The 25198-nt window shown below is 37.3% G+C and overlaps 1 protein-coding gene across 9 annotated transcripts in view; it reads right to left on the bottom strand.

Moving 5' to 3' along the window:
* Positions 1–25198, bottom strand: part of EXOC6 (exocyst complex component 6) — a gene marked incomplete at its 3' end in the record, with an annotated part of 92250 nt that overhangs the window by 7164 nt on the left and 59888 nt on the right. For all 9 annotated transcript variants that reach the window (XM_082764819.1, XM_082764820.1, XM_082764816.1 and 6 more), the window contains one exon: positions 18595–18668. In XM_082764819.1, coding sequence (XP_082620945.1) covers positions 18595–18668 — 74 coding nt within the window. The remainder of the gene's footprint in view (positions 1–18594; positions 18669–25198) is intronic.

Here is a 25198-nt window from a genome sequence, read left to right as displayed (position 1 = left end):
ACTCTCTTACATCATGCAGATAAAATTGCTATTTTTAATCGTAAAACTTTCATTTTAAACACAATGATATTATTGTAAGACATACTAAACTACTTTTCAGTCAAAGTAAGTCCCACTTCAAGGACTTGATAGCTAACGTGTTTTTTTTGTTGTTGTTGTTTTTGACACAATGCATTACAATACTGATGCCATGGGTATAAAAACATCTTGAGATTTCAGGGAAAATTTTAGGATTTTAAGATTCTGTTTCAAATGGGGCACTTGCATCTATTCTTCAAGAACTCTTGCCTTCCCCCCCATCTAAGTGATACGGCCATGTTTGTGTAGAAATTAATGATAATCACGTCTTAGTAAAGCTTTGCCTTAATATTACCTTAAGTCCTGAGTATCTCATCTGTGTTCCTGTATTTAGGCCATCTTGTAATTACTTGAGAATGTTATGCACTGAAAACTGTTGGAATCAACCATCCGGCCCTTTCAATGCTGTTTGAACCTCTGTCACATCCTTGGCTATCATACAGATGCCCTTTCCTTTTTACTTTCAGGCAACTGTCAGGAATAATCTTGGGAGAGAATGCAACTTTGGGAACTAGCTGTCCACAGAGTCAACATTGACACAAGACAACGAAAGGGGCTTTGCAGAAAGAAATGGGGTCAGTGTCTGTTCGCATTTTTCTAGTATAACCAACACTATTGGTGATGTCTAATTTAAAAGTATCAAGGTAGTTTAGTACAAGGCAGAATGGTGCTGTTATCTCTTCTGAACTATCAAGAGTGTCAGCAAAAAGCTTTGGTTGTACAAGTAGGCACCAGTGATTCAGCAGCTGGAGATAAAAATGAGAAGTTGTGCACTCAGCATCCTGCTTACCTTCCTGTGAATCCCAATATTCCATCAAAAGAAAAGTAATTCTTATAACATATAATTCTTGGTTATGTCCTTCTGGGCCCCCTCTCCTTGCTCAAAAGCAGAATATTTCTAATGCTAAACAGTTTATTAACCCCTAATCACCCTGTTACTTCTGAATTTGATTGCATGTGTAATTACCTTTTGTCAGGTACAATTTGCCTGATAAACATGTCAGAACACTTGCTGCTTCGTCTGTTGAAACAGATAAATGCTGTCTTTCCACAGCCTTGGGGCATAATTAACAGGGGGAAAAAAAGGCAGTTATAAAAACACACAGAAGCTGATTCACTCCGGCAGGAGCTCCCAGCAGGCCGCAGCCAAGGCCTATTTCGTGGCCGCTCCGCTTGCCTGAGCGCTCATTGAGTTCAGCCTGCTGTGACAGGGCAACGGGGGCAGCCCTGAAAAATGGGGATTTAAAGCACGATTCCACATGAACTTCAAAAAAAAAAAAAAAAAAAAAAAAAAGATGATGCCTGTTTGAGGTCAGAACAAAAAACAAAAAACAAAAAACCCAAAGTGAAGCCACAGATACTGATATTGGGCCTTGTCTGCATTACATGTTACACGCTCACGTAGACTTCTGGGATGGGACCAGTAAAGGAAAAATCAAAAGCAGATCCAAACAAAATTCAGGAAAAGCAAAGAGGGCAGGAATTTTTTTTTCCCAACATCTTTGTGGCATCCGTGGACTCTGTTGCTCCCTATAGTGTTTGCAGGTTATGCACCCACACACTATGGGGAATGCAAAAAAAGAAATCCTTACCTGACCTCTGGATAACCCAAACAGGAGATTAGCCCATTTCCAAGCAAAGCAGGTTGTCACACTGTTAGGCCAATTGCTTCTATTGACACTTTGCATAAACATCTTACACAGGGTGATCAGAAAGGACTGTTATGCCATTAACGCTCTTTTTATTTTTTTATACCTAAGCCTTACAGAATAAAGGCCTTTCTGAGTAAGGGATAACAAAAGGGTCAAAAGGTCACAAACATTCTTTTAAGTAGGTAAAAATCTGGGAAGTTTAGATTCGTTGAAAAGTGCAAATTGGAACTTTCCTGAATCCTGCGGCATTCCAGCACAGACAGCTTTCTCTAATTTTACTTCTATCGCATTCATTAATCTACCTAATTGTGCATTTTTACTTTTACTTATAAATAAGCAAAAGCTCAAATCTTAATTTTAGGAAATAGCAAACTGTCTAATCTTCTCAGCTTATCTCTGATCTAAACAGATTTAGACATTGCCATTGAAATGCTCACGGGGAACAGCGTGAAAATACAGTGAATTTTGCTTGAAGTGGTACAGCTGAACAGTCTCCTACATACAGTTTTCACCTATAATTTACACCGCCTGTGGTTTGCATTGTCTACAGAAAAATATTCTATATTTTCCTTTGTTTTCTTTTTACTTTGATCAGAGATGGAAACAATCTCCCTTTAATAGTATAAAAGCCACCTGCTGGGCATTGCAGACTACAGCTAATTGGTAAATTCTTTGAAATTTAGATATAATGGATTTTGACCTCTTTAATTAAAAAAATCCCAAAGCCTAGGACACTGCTGAGCTCTGCTAGGAAAGGATTGATGCTAACCATATACAACTACAAGCTATTACAATTTTTTTTTTTTTTTTTTTTTTTTTTAAGACAGAATACCAAAATAATATTACAATTTTTTCCTTGAGGATGCACAGCTAGAAAAAAATCACTGTGACTGCCATCTATGTATCATTTAAATTTTTTTAGATAAAATAATAACAAGTATACTAACAATACTATTATTAGTATTTGTATTGGAATTGGGAGCTAAATTGCCCCAAAGATGAATGGGACTTTTTCGTTTTAAAGACAGCAAACTCACAGAAGCCATTCACAACCATCTCACTCCTCAAAATTCCCCTCCCCCCAAAGAGCTCATATTGTACTTATAGGCACCTTCTATTCAGAAGAACAAATGAGTTTGCTGACCGAAGAGGAAACATGTCAACCAAAATTGTTATTTCGTAACTTTTGACATAGTATTAACCTTTCAGTGGAGCTATAATCTCATCTGCTTGTGAACTCTAAGGCAACACTGTCTTCCTTTTGTTAAAACACTTATTTATACTCTGCCCAGTGTAATGGGGCCATGGGCTATGACAGGGACTCAGTCTGCAGTAAAACAGCTACAAAACAAAGTTGTTTTTTTGTCTCCATTTCATGCACAAGTACACACAAATATACATTAAACAGGTATACACTTATTTCCAATGAATTAATAAACAACCCTCTATGAATAGTAAGGTAACATCCCCATTAGTTCACAAAATGTTAGCTCCCTATTTATAAAAGCATGCGCTCCATGAAAACTCTTACTAGAGTGGAACTAAAATGTTAAGGACCAGAATCAGAACTGGACAAAGACAAAGCTTGTTCACTCTAAACATTTCCATGTTGCAAAGGAACAACAGAAGTATTTTAAACATAGGTATCTAAACCTGGCTTACAAGGAAAAAAAAAAAAAAAGACAGCATTTGCTAACTGTAGAATAACACTGCACCAACGGAATGCAATTATCACTTCATCAGTTGGTGTTCTTTACTGCTGACAAATATCTTGTTAGCCTGGTTAGCAAGTCTGCCTGCCACTTGCCAAAATATTTTGTTTTATTTACTCCTGGTGACTAATTTTGTGAACGTGGTGAATTTTAAAATCCCCCCCTACTGATCACATAACTGGAATAACACACTTTGGTTTTGTATTTCAAAGTGTAAATTGATCTCTTGATCTGTGAATGTCTCCCTATAGTTTATGCTACCTTTTTTTCTGGATTGGTAGAGCAAATGCATTTTCAAAGTGATGGTATGGGGATTTAGCTATGCAATTCCCATTAGTGTCAATGGGGGTCGCAGGCTAAATTCCTAGGCAATGCTTTGAAAACTGAGCCCCGGATTTTCAAAGGAAGGATAGTTTGTGTTAGAAAGGCAGTTTCTTTAAGTTTTTAAGCCACTGCATTAAAACGCTCCTTTTTTTTTAATTATTTTTTATTTTTTAAGCACTATGCATGTACAAATTGGGTTTAAACTGGGGACATTTAAATGTTTACAAGAATGAAACAGTTTTATATTTAAATGCTTACATCTGTTTCGAATTTATAAGTGAAAATCATATCTGTCACTATCTTGAATGTTGGGTTACAATCTTTAACACATGTGCGTAACATGTAAACTCAGCGGTTATGACAGCCAAACCGCTGGGAATTGTTGTTATGCTAAGAAAAAATGAGAAGTTACTTGTTTTCAAATATATCCTTTACAACCTAAGTTCTCCCAAAGGGCAGAATACTTTCCTAAAATCTGGACCTTCAGGTACACTCTGACAGATGCCTGATCTTGTTATGTACATGAATATTTTTTGGCACTTGAAATGAACATATTCCTGCCTGCAAAATAAAATGCACACTGTTGAGGACATGTGAACAAGCTTGTTGCTGTTATCATGACTAAAACAAACACCAAGACTTCAAGCAACCAAAGATGTAACTTCCCAAGAAAGTCACTCAAGTACAGTCATTGAGGCAAATATAAATAGCTAAGTCCCAAGCAATATAGAATGTAGCAACAAGTAATAGATATTCAAAGAAGACTCGTTTGATTACGGTGTGAATGTTTATTATGAAGTGCGTTCTTCTTCATCATTAACGAATAAACTGGACTAGTAGCAAAAGAACTGTCTTTTGAGCCCAGAAACAGGCAAGTGTTTGAAAAGCAGAAGCCTGGCAGACAGTCAGGCTCCAGAGGGCACGGGCTCTGGCCAAATTGCTCCTGTCAAGCCCATCAGCCTGTACATGCAGTGCCTTTAGACAAAGCATAAAACTATGTCAGTGGTAAAATTTGTGTGGATTAAAAATTGCGTATTATGCAATATTTGGGTCCTTCACCAATTTTTTTTTTGTTGTTTTTGAGCTCCTGACGCTAAGGCGTACTCCTACCAGTAGCATGCAGGGAGCAACAAGTGCAGCCCCCAAAACAGAGCTTCTGCCTCTGATGTGATCGGGACTTTGAAAATATAATTTCAGTTGTTAGAATCGTGAAGTCTTTGATATATCACAGTTAAATTTAAAGCTGTCATTTTCATTTTTCTTTTTTCGTTTTTAAACACAGACAGGTGTGTGAGTAGTGCTTGAACACGAAAACTTACCACGAACACTAGTATCTGACAAGGGAGTTTTTGCAGCACAGTTTATTTAAACTTAAATTATCAATAAACAGTTTTTTTAAATGCATGATACTTATAACAGGCTTGCTTTCAACTATTTGGTTATCTATGAAATAAGGCCTTAAATAGCATGTTACTTGGCACAGTACCTTAAACGCATTTCTTGGAAACTTAAGCTATAATTTATCTCAGTTGTTCCTGTACAAATACATTTGAGGTATATTCAAAAATTTTTAAATCAAATGTCAAAGTTAACTTATTTAGAGACAGCAGGACTAGTTAAAATAATCTAACGGTGTAACTGGAATAAAACTTACACACAAAACATCCTTCACAATGTGTTGTGGAAGTGAAGACACTTGTCCTATCTGTCACATTTAAAATTTAGCAGTAGCTATGTGAGTAACCCTAGATATTGACAATCTCACCAAACATTAGGATACATATTGTACCATGGGAAGTCATTTCCTGACAACTGCTGTTTTGAACTAACTAATCCAAACTGTCCTTGCATACCTGTACACCTAATGCATAAAGTCAGGCTGTTGTACTCTGGAACTATACATCTGTAGTGGTCTGTCCAAGTATAATTGTACCTTCACGTTTAAATTTCAGTTTGATTACTTCTAGGGTTGAAGGAAGGAGTTAAAGAAACACAGTCTTGGCCCACCAATGTAAATGGATGCCTACAAGTAGACAAGTAAGCATGACACAGAGCCATGGCATCAGGCTTGCATTCACAAGGATGCAAAGATGAACCATGTTCGCCCTTTGTATGAAGTTGCAGCTTGCAAAACTGACCCAGGAAGCAGCTAACCTAGCTACTGAGAGTTAGCTATTTAGTGTCAGGATGAAATATTTCCTTTTCCTAGCTGTCAAGTTATTCCTTGCCATATTCACACTCAAACAAAAACACTAGATCGAATAACCTATCTCAGGAAAATACTGAAATTACATTGTTAAAGAGACTGAGGCTTTCAACATTACAGGAGGATATACATCAGGTCTATAAAGTTTATGAACATCTTCCTGACTGTTCCAGCACATGGTCTCCACAGAGTTCAGTGATCTCCAGTGTGTACTGAAACACATCACCTCCAAAAAGGTAACTGCAGCTTTTACAGCAGGTACGGACAAATTGTTTTAATGCAACAGTTTTAGTAATTTTTGAATCTATAATTTGTTTAATTTTAAGATGTGCACAGTTCTTGAAAAGCAACAAATCTAAATTTAAAAATCATAGTGCTCAGGACTCTTCTCTTGGCCACCTGGCCAACAAAGCCTCCAGCGTTTCACATCCAAGTTAATGTAATATTCCTCTGAGGCTGTATTTGCTCTGCCTTTGGTCACTTTCAGTGACTCTGTCTCAGAGCACCACCACCATACCATCCATGTTACATAAGGTCTACATTTCAGTTTTAAAGAACATGTATAGCATACTAATGGTATTTGTAAGTGTAAAAAAATAATTATCAGCAGTAGCACAAGTAAGTTTCAACCAGAACCGAAATCTAAGGCATAACAGACAATAAACCAGCATCTTTTTTGTTTGCATCCAGGAACAAACAAAAATCCAATGCAATCCATAAGGCACAGATGCTTACAGATGTGCTCACCATGACTTTACTGTAAACAGATAATTGTTTCTTCCAAAGTAGTGCATTCAGAGTATGCTTGCATACCCACCCTTCACAGCAGATGAAGTTACATCCCTTAGGGAAAGCTATACTAGACCTGGGAACCACTGGACAAGGAATTCCACAAGCAGTAGCTCAGGAATGTAAATATAGACAAGTTAAAAGCAAAGCCAAAATCACTTGACTAAAGTTTCCTATTCTTTCCTGGACAACCTTCACTTTCTTCTTCAGCTACCACAAGTAGTTTACTTCCACATTTATATCTGTCAGATGACTCAAAATATTTTGCAAACACTGCTGCCTATATAAAATCTTGGTATTTGTTTTTTTGTTTGTTTTTCTTGCCTAGATAACTTGGTTTAGCAAAGGTCTCTGAGCCTAGTAAGTTGCAGTAACAAGAAACCTGGATAACTCAGAATTTGTTTTTGTTGGCTTTTGAAAAAGATCTTTCTTTTCCTGTTGTTATATTTACAAATGTTTTACGAAAACCCCTGTCTGCTCAATGTCAATACCTAATATTACTTCATTTCTAAGAAACACATCTTCCAGAATTTATTCTTAGAAGCTGATCCTTTTCCTTTTCTCATCAATTCTCCGGTGACAACATTTTCTGAAAATTTTTAATCTGAAAAGTTATTTTTACTGTTGCTCCAGAAGAGAGAAAATTTCCAAACTATACACAGTATGTAATTTGTAACAGTTACTCTTCATACATTAGCCCCAATAGATCCCAATACACGTGGAACCTTGCTGGGCAGTGATGGCACAATTCAGCCTCTAATGCCTCCTGCAATCTGAAAAACTCTTCCCCTGATCTTACTTGCTACCTTGAAATGTTATCCCCTTCTGGTCAGTAATCCTGTGCTAGATTCTTTTGCTTCTTAAATGAACATTATTCTCACCCTTTATTGACTGACTGCATCTATTATCACATGTAAGCAGTGTTAATCCTCTAGTAATTAACACCCTTATTAAAGTAATTTTAACCAAAAGAAGTTTAAATCGCATTATTGGTTTTATTTAATTAAGCTATGGAGACTGTTTTACACTGTCATTTGAGTTTTCAGCTTGCCTTTTCCAACCTACCAGTTAGGCAGCTTTCCTCCATTGCCTGCCTATTTCCATTCAGGAATTATTCTGCATTACTCTGTTTCACTAGGAACTTTTTTCAAGTGTCCTCTGTGTGAATGGATGCAAGACTTTGGCACAATACTGAACAGATAACCTTCCCCCAAACTATCATCTGGATATGTGTTTCAATGACATTAGCAAAATTAGGATCAAATCTGTACTTCCATAGGACCTAATACCCTGTCAGAGCTTAAAATGAGCAAGCAACTTTTACTGTCCTCATACATGTTGAGTAAGGTAAAGTAAGTCAATTTTTAAAACTGCATTTTTTTGTGCATCTACCGCATGTTCCTGTCTATGGGAAAGCCTCTGAAGGCCTATGTGCTCTTACAGATCTCAGGTAAGCTGCTCAATTGACATGTTTGACACAGGGTCAAAAGATGAAAACTGTCTTCTGGTTTAACTGCATCATGTTACACTGTGCACTCTGGAAGAGTGTGGGCTAATTGTGTGTCCTCCTGGAACGATTTCCTGGAGGCTTGCCACTGAAACCAGGAAAGCTGATGTTCTCTGGGGAATAAGACTACCTGACGGCTTCACGGGCTTTATACACCATTAACTGTGTACTGAAAGTCCTTTCTTTCCTTTGGGTAAAAACACCTCTTCAAACTTCTACTGTTAAAAAAAAAAAAAAACACATAACAAAACAAAACAAAACACTGTTCTTAATGGGTCTCAGTATAAAACCGTAGAAAATGATAAACACAGAAAGAAAAAAGAATAACAACAAAGTGCATTTGTAGGCAGGAACTTATTTTTTTCCTCTTGTCCTTCAACCAGTATCTTTAAATTCTCCCTCCCCCCTTCATCCCCTCAATCATCTACTGCTTTCATCTACTTATCTTCTGACATTTCATGTTCTCCCCCATTTCTTCACATTTCTGGTCTTATTCATTCTCCCCCCACCCAGCACTTCCTGTCATTGTGCATTGTGGGGTTTTCTAAGTTGTGCTGTTCCTTCACTAATAACGATCTAGGGGACACCCTCTCCAAGAAGCCTTTTTTTTTTTTTTTTTTTTTAAAGGTTCCAAAACACTTTATCAATATTATTGAAAACAGTGCACCTTGTAAGATGACGAATTGCTTCAAACCAGACACACCTACAAGAAACATGCATTAAAAAGGTAGAAGCCACTACAATATCAAACTGTGCCTAAGAACCCAGTGCTTCAAATTGCTTATACTGTAATTAGTTCACAACATCTAGAAATCAGTTACCTAAATAACTGTATGAAATTCATTCATTTATTTTGTCATCCTATTAAGTATCTCTTGACTAACAAGAAGAAAATACGAGGGTGGTCAGTTTTCTTCTCCCAGCTTTCACTGACTGTCTGGAGGTAGTCAAACAGCCAGGAAAATACTGTTTTATTTATATTTTTGCAGTGCCGAAACACCCAGCTGAGCATCAATGTCACACTATGGTATATATTGTACAAACACATTTCAAGATATAACCTTTTGTTCTACGACACTGTGGTTCAAATGAATATACATTCATTTCCAAACGTATGGAAAGCTATGTTCCAAATGAATATGCCACATCTATGCAATCTTGCATCTATGCGAGCTTTGGAAGCCTTTTACTTATGAAGGTATTTTGTGCTTAAAAACAAAAACCAAGCCAAACCAAACCAATTCCTCAATTCCTTCCCCAATTCCTTGTTATAAAAGATTTCCTTGATTTTTCAGAATTTTACATTGCCTGTATAGTGATGGCCAAGGAATTGATGTAGAATTGATTAACTTTCTTTTTCACAGAATAAATTGTAGCAAAAGAAAAAGAGGGGGTGGGGGGCGTATTCTGCCTGCTGCCTGTGCTTGACAGATAATTTATAGAAGGAATGGAATCTAAATATGTTGATAGATGCAACTGAAAAAATATTGAAGGCAACTCTTCAGGGTTAAGGGGTTAGTAGTCTAGCCCAATATATAGTACTACATATCAGTGATACTACCTGCTTAGCTAAGGCTGGAGGATGTAAGGAGTTTGGGAGCAGAAATTATTGAATCCACTGAAGCAGCTAGGAGCCCCACAGCTCCCTGATGGGTGACTAGGGCTCATAGATGTTAAAAGAATACAAATAACAAGTAATTTGAAGGAAAACAACAGTTTTCTTCTCTTGTGTTGTTCAACTAACAATGCTCCTTCATTAGTCATAGGAACCAAATACCACCCACAGGATTCAGAGGAAGTCCTGTGGAGGTGTGGGGCTCAAAAACTGAACTCCATCCATCAGCTCAGAAAGGCTCAGACACAAAGGCAGGGATCCTGCAGTAACTGGCTGTCAGCAGGAAGACAACAGCTTGATATAATGTATTCCTAAACTTCAGGAAAGTCAGGCACCCAAATCTTCCTGTAAGCAAAGCCTTCAGTTTGCATTTATGTAATTTCCTATGGGATTAAGATAAAGGCAAGAATCAGCTGGGGAGCAAAACTGCCAGCAGAAAACTCAGAAACTCCTCATTCTACTAAATAACTTCCACTGAATAGGATATATATCAGTGACTCAAAGAAAGTGAATGTAGGAGTTAATAAATATAATAGGCAAATGGATCAATTTCTTCTAATTCAACCATGAGATTTGTTAATTGAGAAATTATTTGAAAGTCAACCCAGTTGCAACTTTCTAGTACGAGGTACTTCTGCAGAAGAATGGAAATGTTTCCAGATAAGGCTTATTTTGTGCTTTCTTTCATAATGTCCTGGAGATACTGCAAATTAAAACTTGACTGCTTCATAAATAGTCTTCCAGACACATAGCATGCCATTTATTGAAGAAATCTAGTATTCCATTTGAGAAAACTGAGACCATTATGCCATTATGGAGAGGGCATAACTGGTATATGCACTTCAACTACTAAGGATATGGTTTTAATGCCATTTACATTATGATCTTGAAGAGAATTCCGGTGTAACTCAGAGATGAACTTTCTTGGAGAGAGAGGCTTTCTGCAGATATGGAGTTTTCATCATAACAGCCTTGTAGTTTTTGAGTGAATTAATTGACTCCTCTTAAACCTTGTCTTCTGATCGTTCTGATGACTAGAAAAGCTGAAAGCTGATTAATTGTGAAAGTTGGTAGTCTTCAGAAAGTGACTGAGATATGCCCACCTAAAGAGTCTTGACAGGAGCTTTTGCCCTTTTTAAATTTTATTTCTGTAATATCCACTTCGATCAGCCTCTCCAGTGAAGTTTTTATTGATTTCTATGATGGTTGCATTTAGAAGCTCCAGTGCACTGCTGTAAGAAGTCAAATGTTTAACCTGCATATGATAAATGAGATCAACAAAAAACATTTCCTGTCTCAATTCTAAAAACTATAAATTCACTCAACAACAACAACAACCCCCACTTGTTCAAGAAAAGCTCATGATCTTATACAAAGGTGTTATCTGCAAGTCTCTACATCAAGCTTCATGAATTATGTCATTTTCTAAATACACAGTGCCAATTGCTTGGCAGCTCAAGTAATTCTTGCATATTTCTGGTTCAACAAGTGGAGAACTACGATAATTGTATCCCTTACATGAACTAGCATAAAAAAACAACAAGAAATGTTTTTATTTTTGATAACTTCCACAGTTACATGTACCTACAGTATTCTTTACTGTCAGTTAGGAAATGCCATTCATTTTAAACATTATAGCCATCACCATGAAGTCTTCTGTATATAATCTTTTGTATTTTCCTCTGGAGAAACTGTTATGGTTTTTGATAGAGGTAGAATAATGTATCATGTAGGCAAATGGCTATATGTATATTGTTTTAGTTAGGTAAGCTATTGATAGGGCTACTGAAGTAACAGTATTTGTATACTGAGGATTTTAATCTGTTTTTCAGTTATGTCCCCTCATTGTCAATAATCCAGGATCTAGAATGAAAACTTGGTGCAATATCACCATGTTACTTGCACTTCTCTGATGAAAAAGGGGCATTCAGAAGCTGACCTGGATACAGACTGTTTTACACTGAATTTGGTAAATGATTCAATGTCCCAAAGAACACAGATCTAATAACTGGCACGTGTCTCTTAGTTCCTGGCAGTACTGGGTAAGAACACCTACTGCCAGGAAGTGACTGACATGCCATCCTGCTTTGATTCTGAAAATCCTTATCAAGATAGTGTATTCAAAGCCATGCTTAGTTTTGACCATCCCCACTGCTAATTACCATGCATTTGTTTCCAAAGCTTCCTAATTCTTACCAGCTGGCAAATATAAATCCCATCTAAGTAATGAGCTGGTTTCTGTGTACAGAGCACTGATTGAGATCTTCCTCATGAATTTCTACACACACATCTTGTGATCTGAGCCTACCACGATTACCTACTGGCTTTACAGAATCTAGGTGAAAAGGAAAAGTCAAAACCAGGAGTTTCCACTGGGGAATATAAGTGCATACAAGCAGATTGTCATGTTTGTGAGAAGAATTCCCATTTATTTGTAAGACTACAGTACTCAGAAGACATTGTGTGCTCCCTGCAAGCTGGATAGCACACATTTACCATACAGTCATACTTGTAACTGTGTTATTTTGAACACAGGTATATATATATATATGCATGTTACCCCAATATAACACAAACTGGTGAGAAATTGAGCCTTTCAGTGTCTCTGTTCTGCTCATTGCGTGGCTCAAGACCTCCTCCTGCTTTAGTGTGGAGTCAATTTATGGAAAGGGGGACGGTCAGCAAGGGAGTTGCTTCCTTCCCCAGCAAAGTGAAGATTTGTGACCTGAAATCCAGAGAGGTGCAACTCCTGTTTTGTTGCTGTCTGAAATCTGAGCTCTTTTCTTTAGCTGAACAAGCAGCATTGCACTGAAAACTCAGAGAAGCGCAAATCCCATTACATCGCACCCCGAGGCTGGGCTTCATATTACAGATATAACATGCTCCTCTGCTTGTTCAGAGAAGCTGGAGAATGGGTGGGGGGAGAAAGGGATCAGTAAGCATTGTGAAAGAGCCTCTGTGAAGATGAAAGTCTCAACAATCATTTCCCTCAGGAAGGGAAAGATGAAATATTCTATAATACCTGCTAATTAAAAATTCAAACTGCTGTCTTATAAAAAGAGAAGCTTACTTTTATCTTTAAACTCCGAAGTTTTTAAGACTTGCTTCTAAACATACTGTTAGGGATTTCTTCCTCTTGGAAAACCCTGATGGTCCTTCTAGTCAAGACTTTTTCATGAAGCAGGGACTAGGAGTACCTGACTCCTTTCAACGCCTAGGCACTGCATGGACTGGCAGATTGTGCAGGATGCCTTTAGAGCCCATGCCATTCAAGAATCATGTTAGAGCATTTTGGCAACAGCCTACAACTTATTCTCTGATGTCTACTTGAGAGCATTTTCCTTACAGATGGCAGGGAGCTTTGGCACGCTGCACACTGGGGGAATCAGAGAGAAGCCAGAGCTGAAATGTAGAGCTGTACTACTACAAGAAATTAAATCAAATTAAACACTGCAAACAAAACAGTGGAGAAGACCAAGCTGTCAGTCTGCCTTTAGTGGCAGACACCTCGGTGGCTGGGATTGAACTCCAGCGATCTGTTTCACAGTTTCTACCTATGAGTTGCTACTGAGTTATCAGGACAGTAACATCTCTCAGTGATGAATGAGAAACTAAGGTGTGCAGCAGAAGGAAAAGAAGGACAATATTAAGATACTAAATTTTCTCTTTGAAATAAATTTACATCTGCTGCATGCAACACCACATTTCAGAAGGTTAGCGATATTTCTCATCAACAGTACACCAGAAAATGTATTACAAATTAAGTGGAAAAGCAACCCAAGAAACTAGCAATCCAGTTTCCATTATGCTTTGGAATCAGAAGGAAATATACTATACTTTTAATTATCCAATATAATTTTTTAAAATGAATACATATTGTATATTAACAATAACTTGATCTATTGGAAACGCTTATACGCATGCTTATTTATACACAACACAAACAGAAGACTAAGAAAAATGTATGTGCTAATGCTTCCATGGTACATTATTCTGTATATTGATTGCATTGATTGTATTACAGTTTTATATATAATTACTGTCTAATTCTATCAAAATGTTAACAGAAATTGCTGCAGAAGATTGAGTATTTTCTCTCATTACCTCTCCTGAATTTATGGACCCTATCATTCACAGTCTTTAAACAGTTTCACAGACTGTAAACTCTGTATTACCACATGGGTGGAGATATTGCTGCGGTGGTCACTTAACTTGGGGATTACCAACAGCACATCGTTCTGCTTCACTTCAAAATGCTGTCCCTGTCACAGGACCAGCACTAAGGGCAACTGGAGGATATTAAAATCATATGCTTAAGTGCCAAAAGAACACAGATGAGTCAGTTCTCTTCACCCCTGCCAAAATAAGAAAATTCCACAATCATCAAACTAGATGAGTACTTGTCTGAGATTAGACAGAAGAGGAAGAAGGCCTGTTTGAATCTGGAGTAGTGCTCATGGCAGAGAGAAACACAAGAGATCACCTGTGAAGTCTAAGGTTAAAAAAAAAAAAAAAAAAAAAAAAAAAGTCAAACTAAATTGGCAGCCTAAATTTCAAGTCTGCAGGCAATAATTTTATTTCAAGAATAAGCATTTATTACCTCCCAGATGGTTAAGAAGCATGAAATTTGCCCTGGGAAATCAACTATCGACACAATACAGCAGGACCTCTAAGGCTACCATTAGGTTATCATTATTGTCTACTACACACTACACTGGTTCTGCAAAGAATAAAAGCACACATTGTAACATTCAGGTCTTTTCCTCACAGCCTTTAACTGTCCAGGACATCCAGGAAACTGCCTCACATTACAGAACATGCTTAGAAATTCCTAGTGTTTAGACACTAAAGAACAGATCATAACCGGGACAAAACTAATTCATGTAGCAGGCTGAGCTTCCTTGGAGACTAATTCAAGTAGGACAAACTAGCATCTGTTCACTTTTGAAGTTTAATTCCAATTGACCTAAGATTTGAAATGGTAATGAATTCCCCAAAGTTCATTCCACCTCACGTTGGGCCAGTACATTATTTACCCAGGCTCCCTATATAGTCAGTAGCGAGAGCTTATCTTCAGAGAGCAAGGCAGGTCAGCTGAGAGATGGGTCATCTTCAAGAGATGCCAAAGACCAGTTTCTTTATAGAGTCACATGCCGCTTTGATAATTGCCTTGGTGAGCTGGCTTGTACCTCAGTGGTGTTAAGTGGGGTGAAAGAGTGCACCCAAGTATGAACTCAGGTCATATGGTAAGACATGTGGCAGGAGACATGATACAATTACAGCAGCCGTACAGCACCATGAATTTATCCCAATTTTCTTAACAGCTGCTGGCTGCTTTAACTAGTGCTAAACTAGCTAGAGCTGCAAGTTTCTAGATGGTCATGGCCACCTGATTCTTAACTAGTACAGGGAATTGTATATTGGTATTCTCCCTGTACTGAACTTCAGGTAACTCTAAGAAATTGCTGTATGTGATTCTGTGGTTCTACAGCCACTGCCTGTATTCCCAAGTCTGAACTACAAACCCATCTTACCAGCAGAGGGATGACACTACATAGCTACATATATCCTTTGGCTGCCATGCAAAAATTTGCAGTGATGCAAAAGCCAACCATGTTCTTGGCTATGCTCATTACATACTAGTCAGCATGAAGCAAATATAATGGACTCTGCCGTTTGAAGTAATTCACTTGAACAGAGCAGAGAGACTGAATATAAACTTATCCTGGATTCATTTTTTCTAGATTACTTCATGTGATATAGAAGCTTTCAAGTTCTTCAGAAATTGTGTCCACCCAACATTTTTTGTTTTGCCTGCCAAAAACATATAGCAGAGCACAGTCAAAACATAAAAGTTAGAAAGAAGTCTATGCACATAAAAGTCTTCCTCTTGGCAGCAGAAAACAGAATTGCAAATAAATGCACCATGTGTGATTAGCCAACTGCAACAGGTACATCATATATGTAAGATGCTGAGATACTATAGTTATGGGAATAGAGTAAAAATCTTTATTTACTAGTGTTTCTACAGATTACTAAGCTTCTTTAAGGAGTATGTTAAGTACAAGAGCATAAAAGGGGATAATATAAGGAGAAATAGGTGGCTCATTAAAGGGGACACTAAGTGATTGCCCCTTCATCCTTCCCAGATTCTTACAGCTTTCTGCTACTGTTCTCACTTAGAACTGTTCTCTTCTTAGAAGCAATTCTCTCTCACATAAACTGTTTCTGTTGGCTCTTCTGCATTCGTGGGAGGAAAAAGGAAGGAACTGGGCTTGCAGAGAAAAACATACTGTTCATACACTGCCTCCATGAACCATCGGGATGCAAATACCTAAGTCAATTCTTTTCAAAGCTGCTTCTCTCCCTGTGGTACATCCAAGTGTAGCTCTTCCCTCTTTTTCTTCCAAGCTAGTGGTTCCTCGTAAGCCATTTTAGTTCTTTCAGAAAATGTGCTATAATATTCTACCACCCTATCCTCATTAATCTTACACATTGTCCTGGTACAACACAGAGAGAGTAAGCTGTTGTTGAGATAACTGGCTTCCATTAGCAAGCATGTGATTGGCAGGACGATAAAGTCTTTTCCCTTGCAGGTCAGCTGCTTTTTAAGAAGAGGGCAATCCTGCTGATCCATCTTTTAGCTACAGTCTCTCACTGAGTCCCAAATCTCCTGCCTTTTAGCTTTGATACGGTTCAAGCTTTCCCCCTTGTATCAGCCCCTACCTGTCATCAGCTCCTCTGTACCAAACAGCCAGTATCAGGAGTTTGACCTCAGGGCACAGTCCGGGTGGGCAGGTAAAACCTGACCACTGGACCTACTTCCTTATCTTTCATATCCTGCAATTCATGAAGAAGTATCAAATTCAAACTAAAAAACAGAAGCATGACCTTTTATAAGAACTTTCTGAAAAAGGCTCTGTTGCCTTTCTAAGTATTCTTGAAAAGAACTGTCATCCACCCTATTAAGATAGAAATGGATCACAAATAACGAAGAGAGGAAAAACACTGCAAATCCATACTAAATGGTAAGTGTTATTTTTAATGTGTTCTTGCAATATGTATGCACTTCTGGCAGGGCATGAAAATATATAGTAAAAACAAAAAAAAGCAAATATAGTAGATCACGCACAAGCTCACATTACAACCTGGTACAGAGAGCTGCCCAGACTTTAGCTATTTATAAATTATCTGAAATCAATTAGATTCCCATGGCATACAGAGCATTCTCTATAAAGTGTTACTTGCATCAAGAGAATTCTAAATATAAGTTGCTAACATAAACTGACTGCTATCATAAGCAACATAATCCTTATTTACGTGACATGCTCAGCAGCTGGTACTTTAAACACACAAAAATATTATTTATTTCCTGTAGCAAGTATGTACACACCCTGCCCTCCTGCATAGTTGGAAATCACGTTTTCCTTGAAACAAACATAGGCTCCACAAGGATTTATAGCACTCAGGTGGATGAAAGAAATGATGCCAAAAATCTCTCAACGTCCTTTCCCTTCAACTAAATTGTTGTCGTACAAATTGGAAGATGTTTAGTCAATTCTAACACTGGCAATAAAGGGAGAATAAAACAGAATCCCAAAGAAGGTGGCTGCTAGTCAAGGCAAGACTTGTAGCAGTTTAAATCCGGCAAAGCACATCTTTACATATTGAATTTTGGAACTCTATAGTTAGCACATTAATGAATCTTATGGCCACAATCCTGTATCCTCCTCATGTAGACCAGGCTTATCCTATTGTAGATATCGTTCATTATATTATATTGCTGTGGGAATATAACATACAACTCTAACTTTGAACTTTCTCATTTAAAATACAGTTTAATTAAATCCTTTCTACTAGGAGAAACTGGAATGCTGTTGCTACAGGAATTTTCCATTCTGAAATGTCTTTTAATTATCTTACTGTGAAAAAAACATCCTAAACCATCAAAAGCAAAAATATTCTTGCTATATAAATAATTTGATACTTTATTCTTTCTGCATTTCTCTTCTTTTCTGATGACTTTGGCAGACTCATAATGGTGTTACGTGATTGCTATCGTTGGATATAGTGTCAGATTTTAGAGAGCAGGGCATAGAAATAACTACATGAAATTAAGATAAGTAGATTTCAGTCCAGAAAAACCTTCCTTTTGGCAAGAACTGTGTAGAAGTGCTTCCAATATTAGGGCATTTAAAATTATATTTTATATAGAGTAAAGATCAGAAGGATGGAATAAATCTGTTTTCTAACTGTTTAAAATAAATTTATGTAACAAGTTAAGGAAAATAAGCACTAGATAACACCGTGCCCGATTCTACTCTCCAGGGAGCAACTTTCTAGAAAGGAGCAATTGCTCAAAATGAAATCAGGGTAACAGCACAACACGGTAACACATATACTCTTGGGGAAAAAAAAAAAAAAAAAAAAAAAAAAACATCACAGGATCTTTACAAAATTGTTTGGACCAAATTTCAATGTTATATACATGCAATAGTACCACCAGTAGCACAGTGCCCCCTAACATCACACTGGAGAAAACTTTTATACTAAGCTACAGGGAATAGTGCCACTAATAACACTTCAAATAACTGCTTTTCAAAACTAATTACATGGGAATTCTAAAGCATGAAAGGTTCTTGAATTTAATAACTCCAGCACTGGTCAAAAGGGGAAATTAGTAGGATAAAAAACAACAACTAGTGTCTTACTTGTCTGAGGTCGATGAAAGCTAACTGCAGGGTGTCTCCCTGGAATCCTGGCACAGGCTCAGAACTAGCAAACACTGCAAGGAAAGGTTAAAAATATTATGGATGCAGATTTTATATTGTTTGAAATCTAACAGAAAATCAATACATGCATTATAAATGCTAGCTAGCATGAAAATGAAACTAGGTTGAAACAATCACATTACAACTAATTAACCCACCCTGTTTTAAAACAAACAAACCAACAAACAAAACCTTCCAGGAAAAATACCTTTAGGAGTACACTTACGAATTCAGCTTAAAATTCTAAACCAGTAATAAAGTTACAAGCGTGAAACCCAACGCATTTACATTTTCAGCCTGAGGTAAACGATTACTGAAGTATTTTGAAATAATACCAATTCCATGGCTGTCAACATATTTTTAAACACCTGCTTTTGTTATAGCATCCGCTCTATAAAACCCCACCTCTAGCCAAATAGCAATAAAAGACAGACACTAAGGTGGGAGTTAGTTTAATGTGCAGATGACAGGTGGAAAGCTCAAAGTGCTACAGTCTGAACATAATTGAAATGCCTGTTCATGCCTTTTAGCTAGCTTATTGATCAAGAACTTCTGTTCTTTTGGAACCCCAAAATAGACTCAAAATAGGAAGGCAAAGCTATCTTCAAAATACAGAAAACAGTAAAATATTAACAAAACAAGTTAGCTACTCATTTAAGTTGGGAAATTATCAGTAATTGTAAACAATTTTTTAAAAGATTTTTTTAATTTCAAGTACAATTTGATGGCAACTAAAGAAAATAAAAGCATCTACAAAGGCAGAGAAATGTCACAACTTTCTGTTACTATTAGGCAAAAACAATTACACTGAAAATTCATTAAAACTATAAATCTCCAATACACTATATCATAGTTGAACTATCAACCAGGAAATATCAGGAAGCAATGATGCAAACTTAAAAAATTGTACTACGGAGAAGGCCAGCACATCCAGGAAAGAGAAGACAACAAGTTTTCCAGCAGCCCCTTCCCTTTGTCCACATCACAGAGCTCCATTAAATCAAGACTTGAGCAATTTCCCACTTTCTTCTTTGAAAAACACATGAACGCAAGCTCAGCAAAACGTCGTAGACATTTCAGATGATTTCAGGTTGTACTCAAAAGCAGCACTTAGTACTGCTGGGATGCGATATGCCCACGTGTCCAAATGAATCTATTTCCAGACACTGTCTCTTAAATGTAAAGGGGGGAGTAAGTAAAATAGAATACATGATGACAACACTTTAAGAAGTAGATCAGGTGCAGTGGAGCACACAGTACATAATCAATAGAGTCTATTACACAATCAGAGGACTTACTCATGGACTCAGTCGAGCCCTCCAGACAGCAGCACTGCAGAAGCCTAATAACCAAACTCTAGGAAGTCATTAATTGCATAAAAAAGATGGAAAGGAAACTATCATTGATTTACTGTTTCACATAATATAAGAAATAATGGGCAATTCAATAAATCAGCAGAATTATGCAAACCAAAATAGATTACTTGTTTATATAACACAATACAATTAATTATAGGACTCATTCTTGTGCCAAGTTGTGAATGGCAGAAGTATAAATGAGGCAGAAAATATAAATGTAAAAAAAAAAAAACAACCCCCCCACACAACAAACAAACAACGTGAAATACAGGCTCTTCAACAGTGATAAAACAACAGTCTGAATTCAGCTGTTCATTAAATCCCTAAGCTACAGAAGATGGATCTGCAATGGCAAGGACCACTCAATATACAGCCCAGGGTTTTACACTCTTCTCTAAAGACCTGTCACTGACCACCACTGGAGACAGGACACTTGGCTAAAGGAAGGTTTAGCCTCACTAGGTAGATCTCATGCTCTTGCCCCAGTCACACATTTATAACACAGACATTTGCAGAAAAACCCATTGCCTCACTTCTTCACTCAAGTAAGGTATCCTTTAAAAGAGTTTAAGTGAATTTTTCTTAGGCTCTTCAGTTTGTGCACTTAACAAAATAGATACTGCTCATCAGGTTAACATCGTCTGGAAATTATCCTAATGCATTTAATAATGCAGAATTAGTTTGCTTCCCTGCAAAGCACCTATTGCAGTGGCAGCTATAGTACAAGGAGCAAACAAGGTAACAAACTGAATTATTGTATATGCTCCTTTCTCTTTAACTACAATTTCCTTTTATAAATAAATTTACAACTCTGGGGACATTTACCATAGCATAAGAATTTATTCTCACATTTTGGTCATTTTTGACAGGTGCCTACAGTAGGATTTGTTTCATTATTACAATTTCATGAGTTCAAAGGGCAAAAAGATAATCCACTTATGGTAATGGTCAGACAGTTCAACCCCCTCAGCTCAGGGCTTTTAAGTTTTGCTAACAATTTTACAAAGCTAATTAAATGTTTTCTGCTGCACAGCATTTTAGGAAGATATTATAAGAACAGGATTAACATTCTTAATGTCTGTGTCCTAGGGGTCCCTTTCCAGATAGTAATGAAACATTGTCACATAAACGTCTTTTAAAATATTCACCCCCTACATTCATTCTAGGCTTAAAGAGGATTTGGAAGGATAGGGGGCTACTTGGTTGTTTATTTTAGTATGCATAAGGAAATTCAGGAATTTTATAATACCTGAGAGTGAAAATGCAAAGATTACCATAAAACTATCACATATAAGGGCAAATAACTAACTGCTCAGCAGTTTGAATCAAAAACCTCAGTGTTTTCAGGAAAAAAAAATGAAAATAGGCATTAGATGACTGGTGTTCAAAAGGTTTTTATTAACATCTTTTCCCGCACTTCATTAATACTGTGTAGTTCTTTTCTGTGTATAAAATACAGGATCTTTGGCAGAATGTATTGGGTATACCCAATCTCATTACTATTAAGCACAAAAATGTGCTTCCTGTAACAGCCAGATTGGTAATTTACAGGAGGTAGGATCCAATGAAAACAACATGTAACAACACCACAATGGGCTCTGAGGTAACACATACATAAGAATGATAAATATAAATATTGAAAAGATGACTTCATTTTCTTTTGAGTACTTCATTTTGGTTCTTTCATTACATTTTGTATACAGGATGTATGTGAACTGATATATATGTGTGTTGATGGTTATCTTAAGAAAAAGCTTGGCATCTGCTAAAATGGAATTAAAGACATCTGTAGGTTGCATTGAATTTCTATGCAATTCTAGATTTATAAACCAGTCTCTTCATTTTATTCTCTCAAAACCCAGACTTTAGATACATACAATCTGTGTGTGCCTGTGCTTGTTTGGGAATTCAGTACTCACTTACTTATTTTCTGACAGATAGCTGTAGTTCAATTGCAAAAATTACAATTGGCGTCCAAATTTTGGATTAAAAGCTAAATTAGGGCAGCCTTTCCTTTAGCCTCATAGCATCAGTTCTCGATTCAAAGGCAGGACAGCAAAGCTGCAGATGTATTTTGGAATGAGGAGCAGAAAGCCAGGTGACCATCACAGTAGCCTTTATCCACTTCGCAGCCCTGCTGGAGGCTCCAGCTGTTCAAACACGCCTGGAGGGGAGCCTTGCTGAGGGAGCTGCCAGCTGGCAGGGCAGCAGCCCCCAGCGCTGCCCAGGACTTGCAGCTTACCCTCGGTCCTGTGCTGCCATATGAGACCATGGGATGCAGGATGGTCTCAAGTGAGCCAAGTTAACCTGACTTCCCAGAAGGGAGACAAGGCAGGTAAAGCAAGGGGCCTCCTCAACAGAGAGTACATGGGTCAAGATTCTCTCTTGCTCTTGGACACTGCAGCTCTCAACACAGTGTGTGACAAAGGAGGGACTGGCAGGAATCCCCAGGTGGGGCTGGTAAAGAAGGTATATTACAATTTGCTTTGTGCTAGTTCTCTGCTAGCTGATGCTGTTTCAGGATTTCTTTCACCCTCACCTATTGTCATGGCTCAAAACCTTTCCATCCTCGCACAGATTCACAGCTGGATGAAGAAGGTTGACTACTCAACTGTACCTCCTTCTGCCAATTAATCCTGTCTCACAATTCCATTACTTTAAAACAGACATAAATTACAAAAGTTAACAATAACTTTTCCAGCAATCAGAATTTCTGATCAGTTCTACTTAACTAATAAAATGCTGATGTAAGATATCTAGATCTGGATGGTGTTCTAAATTAAAGCACTATGACCACTTAACCTTAAAGTGTAAACTTTAAGGATTAAAACAAACAGAAGAAGTCCAAATTAGTATTCATATGTCAGCTTCACCCCAAAAAGATTTTTTTTCTGTGAAAGTTGAAAAAAAGTATAAAATATTTGTACCAAGAAAGAGACACATACTTTTGTATGGTTAGATCTCTTCAGCAAAACAACTTGCTGATAGTGCAGCTATAAATCATTTTGACTGAACAAGAGAAAAATATACAATAACTAATACATTCTACATAAAAACCTCATAATGTAAAATGTATTAAGTGGCTTACAGCATGTAAATGTATTAAATGTATTAAGTGGCTTACAGAATTTTACCAGTACTTTTCTGTGAAGATCAGAAAGATACAACTACAATTGCAGTTCAAAAGTACTGAAGATCAGAAGCCTGGTCGCAGTGAATTTTTGATTCCCGAACACAACTAGTACACATTCCCAAAGTCAACTCCATCACTGAAAAGCCTGTGTGCTATTATTTACAACTTGCTTCTCATAAAGTGAGATACAGAAACCCACACCTGAATTTCATCTTGAAGAAATGGCAAATGCCTCTCCTCACCAATCCATTTTCCTCCTTGGGACACTGAAATGCAATGTGCAAACAAAAGGCCATTCTCCAGCTTTTGTTCAATGGAGTCTAGTACATGCTATTTTCCTGAATACTGCTGTACGAAACCCAGTCATCATAGCAGAAGATCGGAATTGAGAAAGAATGGCGTAAAAACCAAAGGTGGAACACTGTTCTACATTACAAAATAGGTAGTGAGAGTGGAAAACATTACAATTAAAACAGGACATCCTGAAATCAAACTTAAGGCTTTTGGAACGTTTGGAAGGAACACATGAAACTGAAGAGCAGAACAAGATGATCATCACTATTCTTTTTTAAAAACATAAGATCACCTGATCTTATTCTCAAGGAAAAGTATCAGGTACTCCCAGATTTTCTGTTCTGCTTCTTAGAGTTAGGTACTTTGCACTGAAATGCAGCACAGGATAACAAAATCTCAGCGTTCACAAGATAACCTCTTGTGAACCCCTTCCACCTCCATTTCTTGGAATTCCACTCATCATTCTACCTCATTGCTATGACTCAAGAACTTCAGCACTTACTGACTTAACAGCTCATTAACAGACTGTTGGGCTGTTTGTTGGGCTGCTGATTGCTTTTTCTGACTAGTAATCACATTTTCCTGTTTTTATTTAGGTCTCCTCCATTTCATACTAGAAAGAATAAAAATGCAACGTTAAAAATTAGAATAAATAAGTAGAATATCGCCAACAATGTTTTGAAATGCATCTTCAAATAATCGTAACTTTCTATGTTTCACATAACTTATTCGTTCAGAATGCACCCTGTCTATAACTAAAGTGTCATATCCATGTATAAAATACAGTAGAAAATTACCCAACATTTGTGAATTATTTGCACACCCTAAGCACTAATTGAAATGTCATTGTTGTATCCATTACACCCAAAGTGTCAAAGAATAAAGCTGGGGGAGGGTGATGAGCAAGAACATAAATCACAGGCGTCTCAGCCAGGCCTGGAATGTGCCTGTGACAGACCTTATGAATGAACTGCAACAGCAAAGCAGACTCTGAACATCATCTTGTGACAATCCCTTACAGATTGTAAGGCATCATTTGCTGCAACATACTATTCTGCCAAGCTGCCATCTTTAAGCTACTCAAAAGGTTTCTGTGCAAAACCATTTTTTTCTAACATGCTTTAAAAGCGTAGAAAGAATTGAAGTTTATTCTATTTGCAGTTGTATATATTTCAGGCACTAGAAAAAATAACATGGTGGTAATAAGCTTTCTCTGCTGTTATACTATTAGTTCAGAAGATAACTATGTAGTGGATGCACCAATTTGACTTGTCTAGATAAATGATTATGGTATCAGTATTATCAATGTTATGGAATTTGTTTTGCAGCTGGATTTTTTTTTTTTTTTAAACCAAGAAACCACACAAATGTGCATACATACCCCTATTCACCTACTTGAAAAGAACTCTATCAAATTTGCAATGCAAAAATATATAAATTTGTACTAAAAATGTCAAAACATCTGCATACCTCTATTTGGCCAACTTGTGCAATCATGAGGCAAACTTTAACATCACAATCACAAATATTTTTTTTCAAAACAGACTGATAATCCTGTCAGGTCCTCACATTGCACTGAAAGGCCTCAAGGCTGCACAAGGAAGGACTGTCAGAAAGATGCCTGCCTTGTTGTGGAGTTTAGATGGAATGCAACAAACAGGGCAGGAGGAGGAAAGATACACTTGTAGTGAAAAAGTCACAAATGCCCTTTAACTCTATTCCCACAAGAATCCTTTATGATGCTCACTAAATTACTTGA

The sequence above is a fragment of the Aythya marila genome (assembly GCF_965140915.1).
Source record: "Aythya marila genome assembly, chromosome: 7".
NCBI classification, from domain to species: domain Eukaryota; kingdom Metazoa; phylum Chordata; class Aves; order Anseriformes; family Anatidae; genus Aythya; species Aythya marila.
The sequence above is the reverse complement of the archived record's forward strand: the minus strand, read 5'-3'. Positions and strand labels throughout refer to the sequence as shown.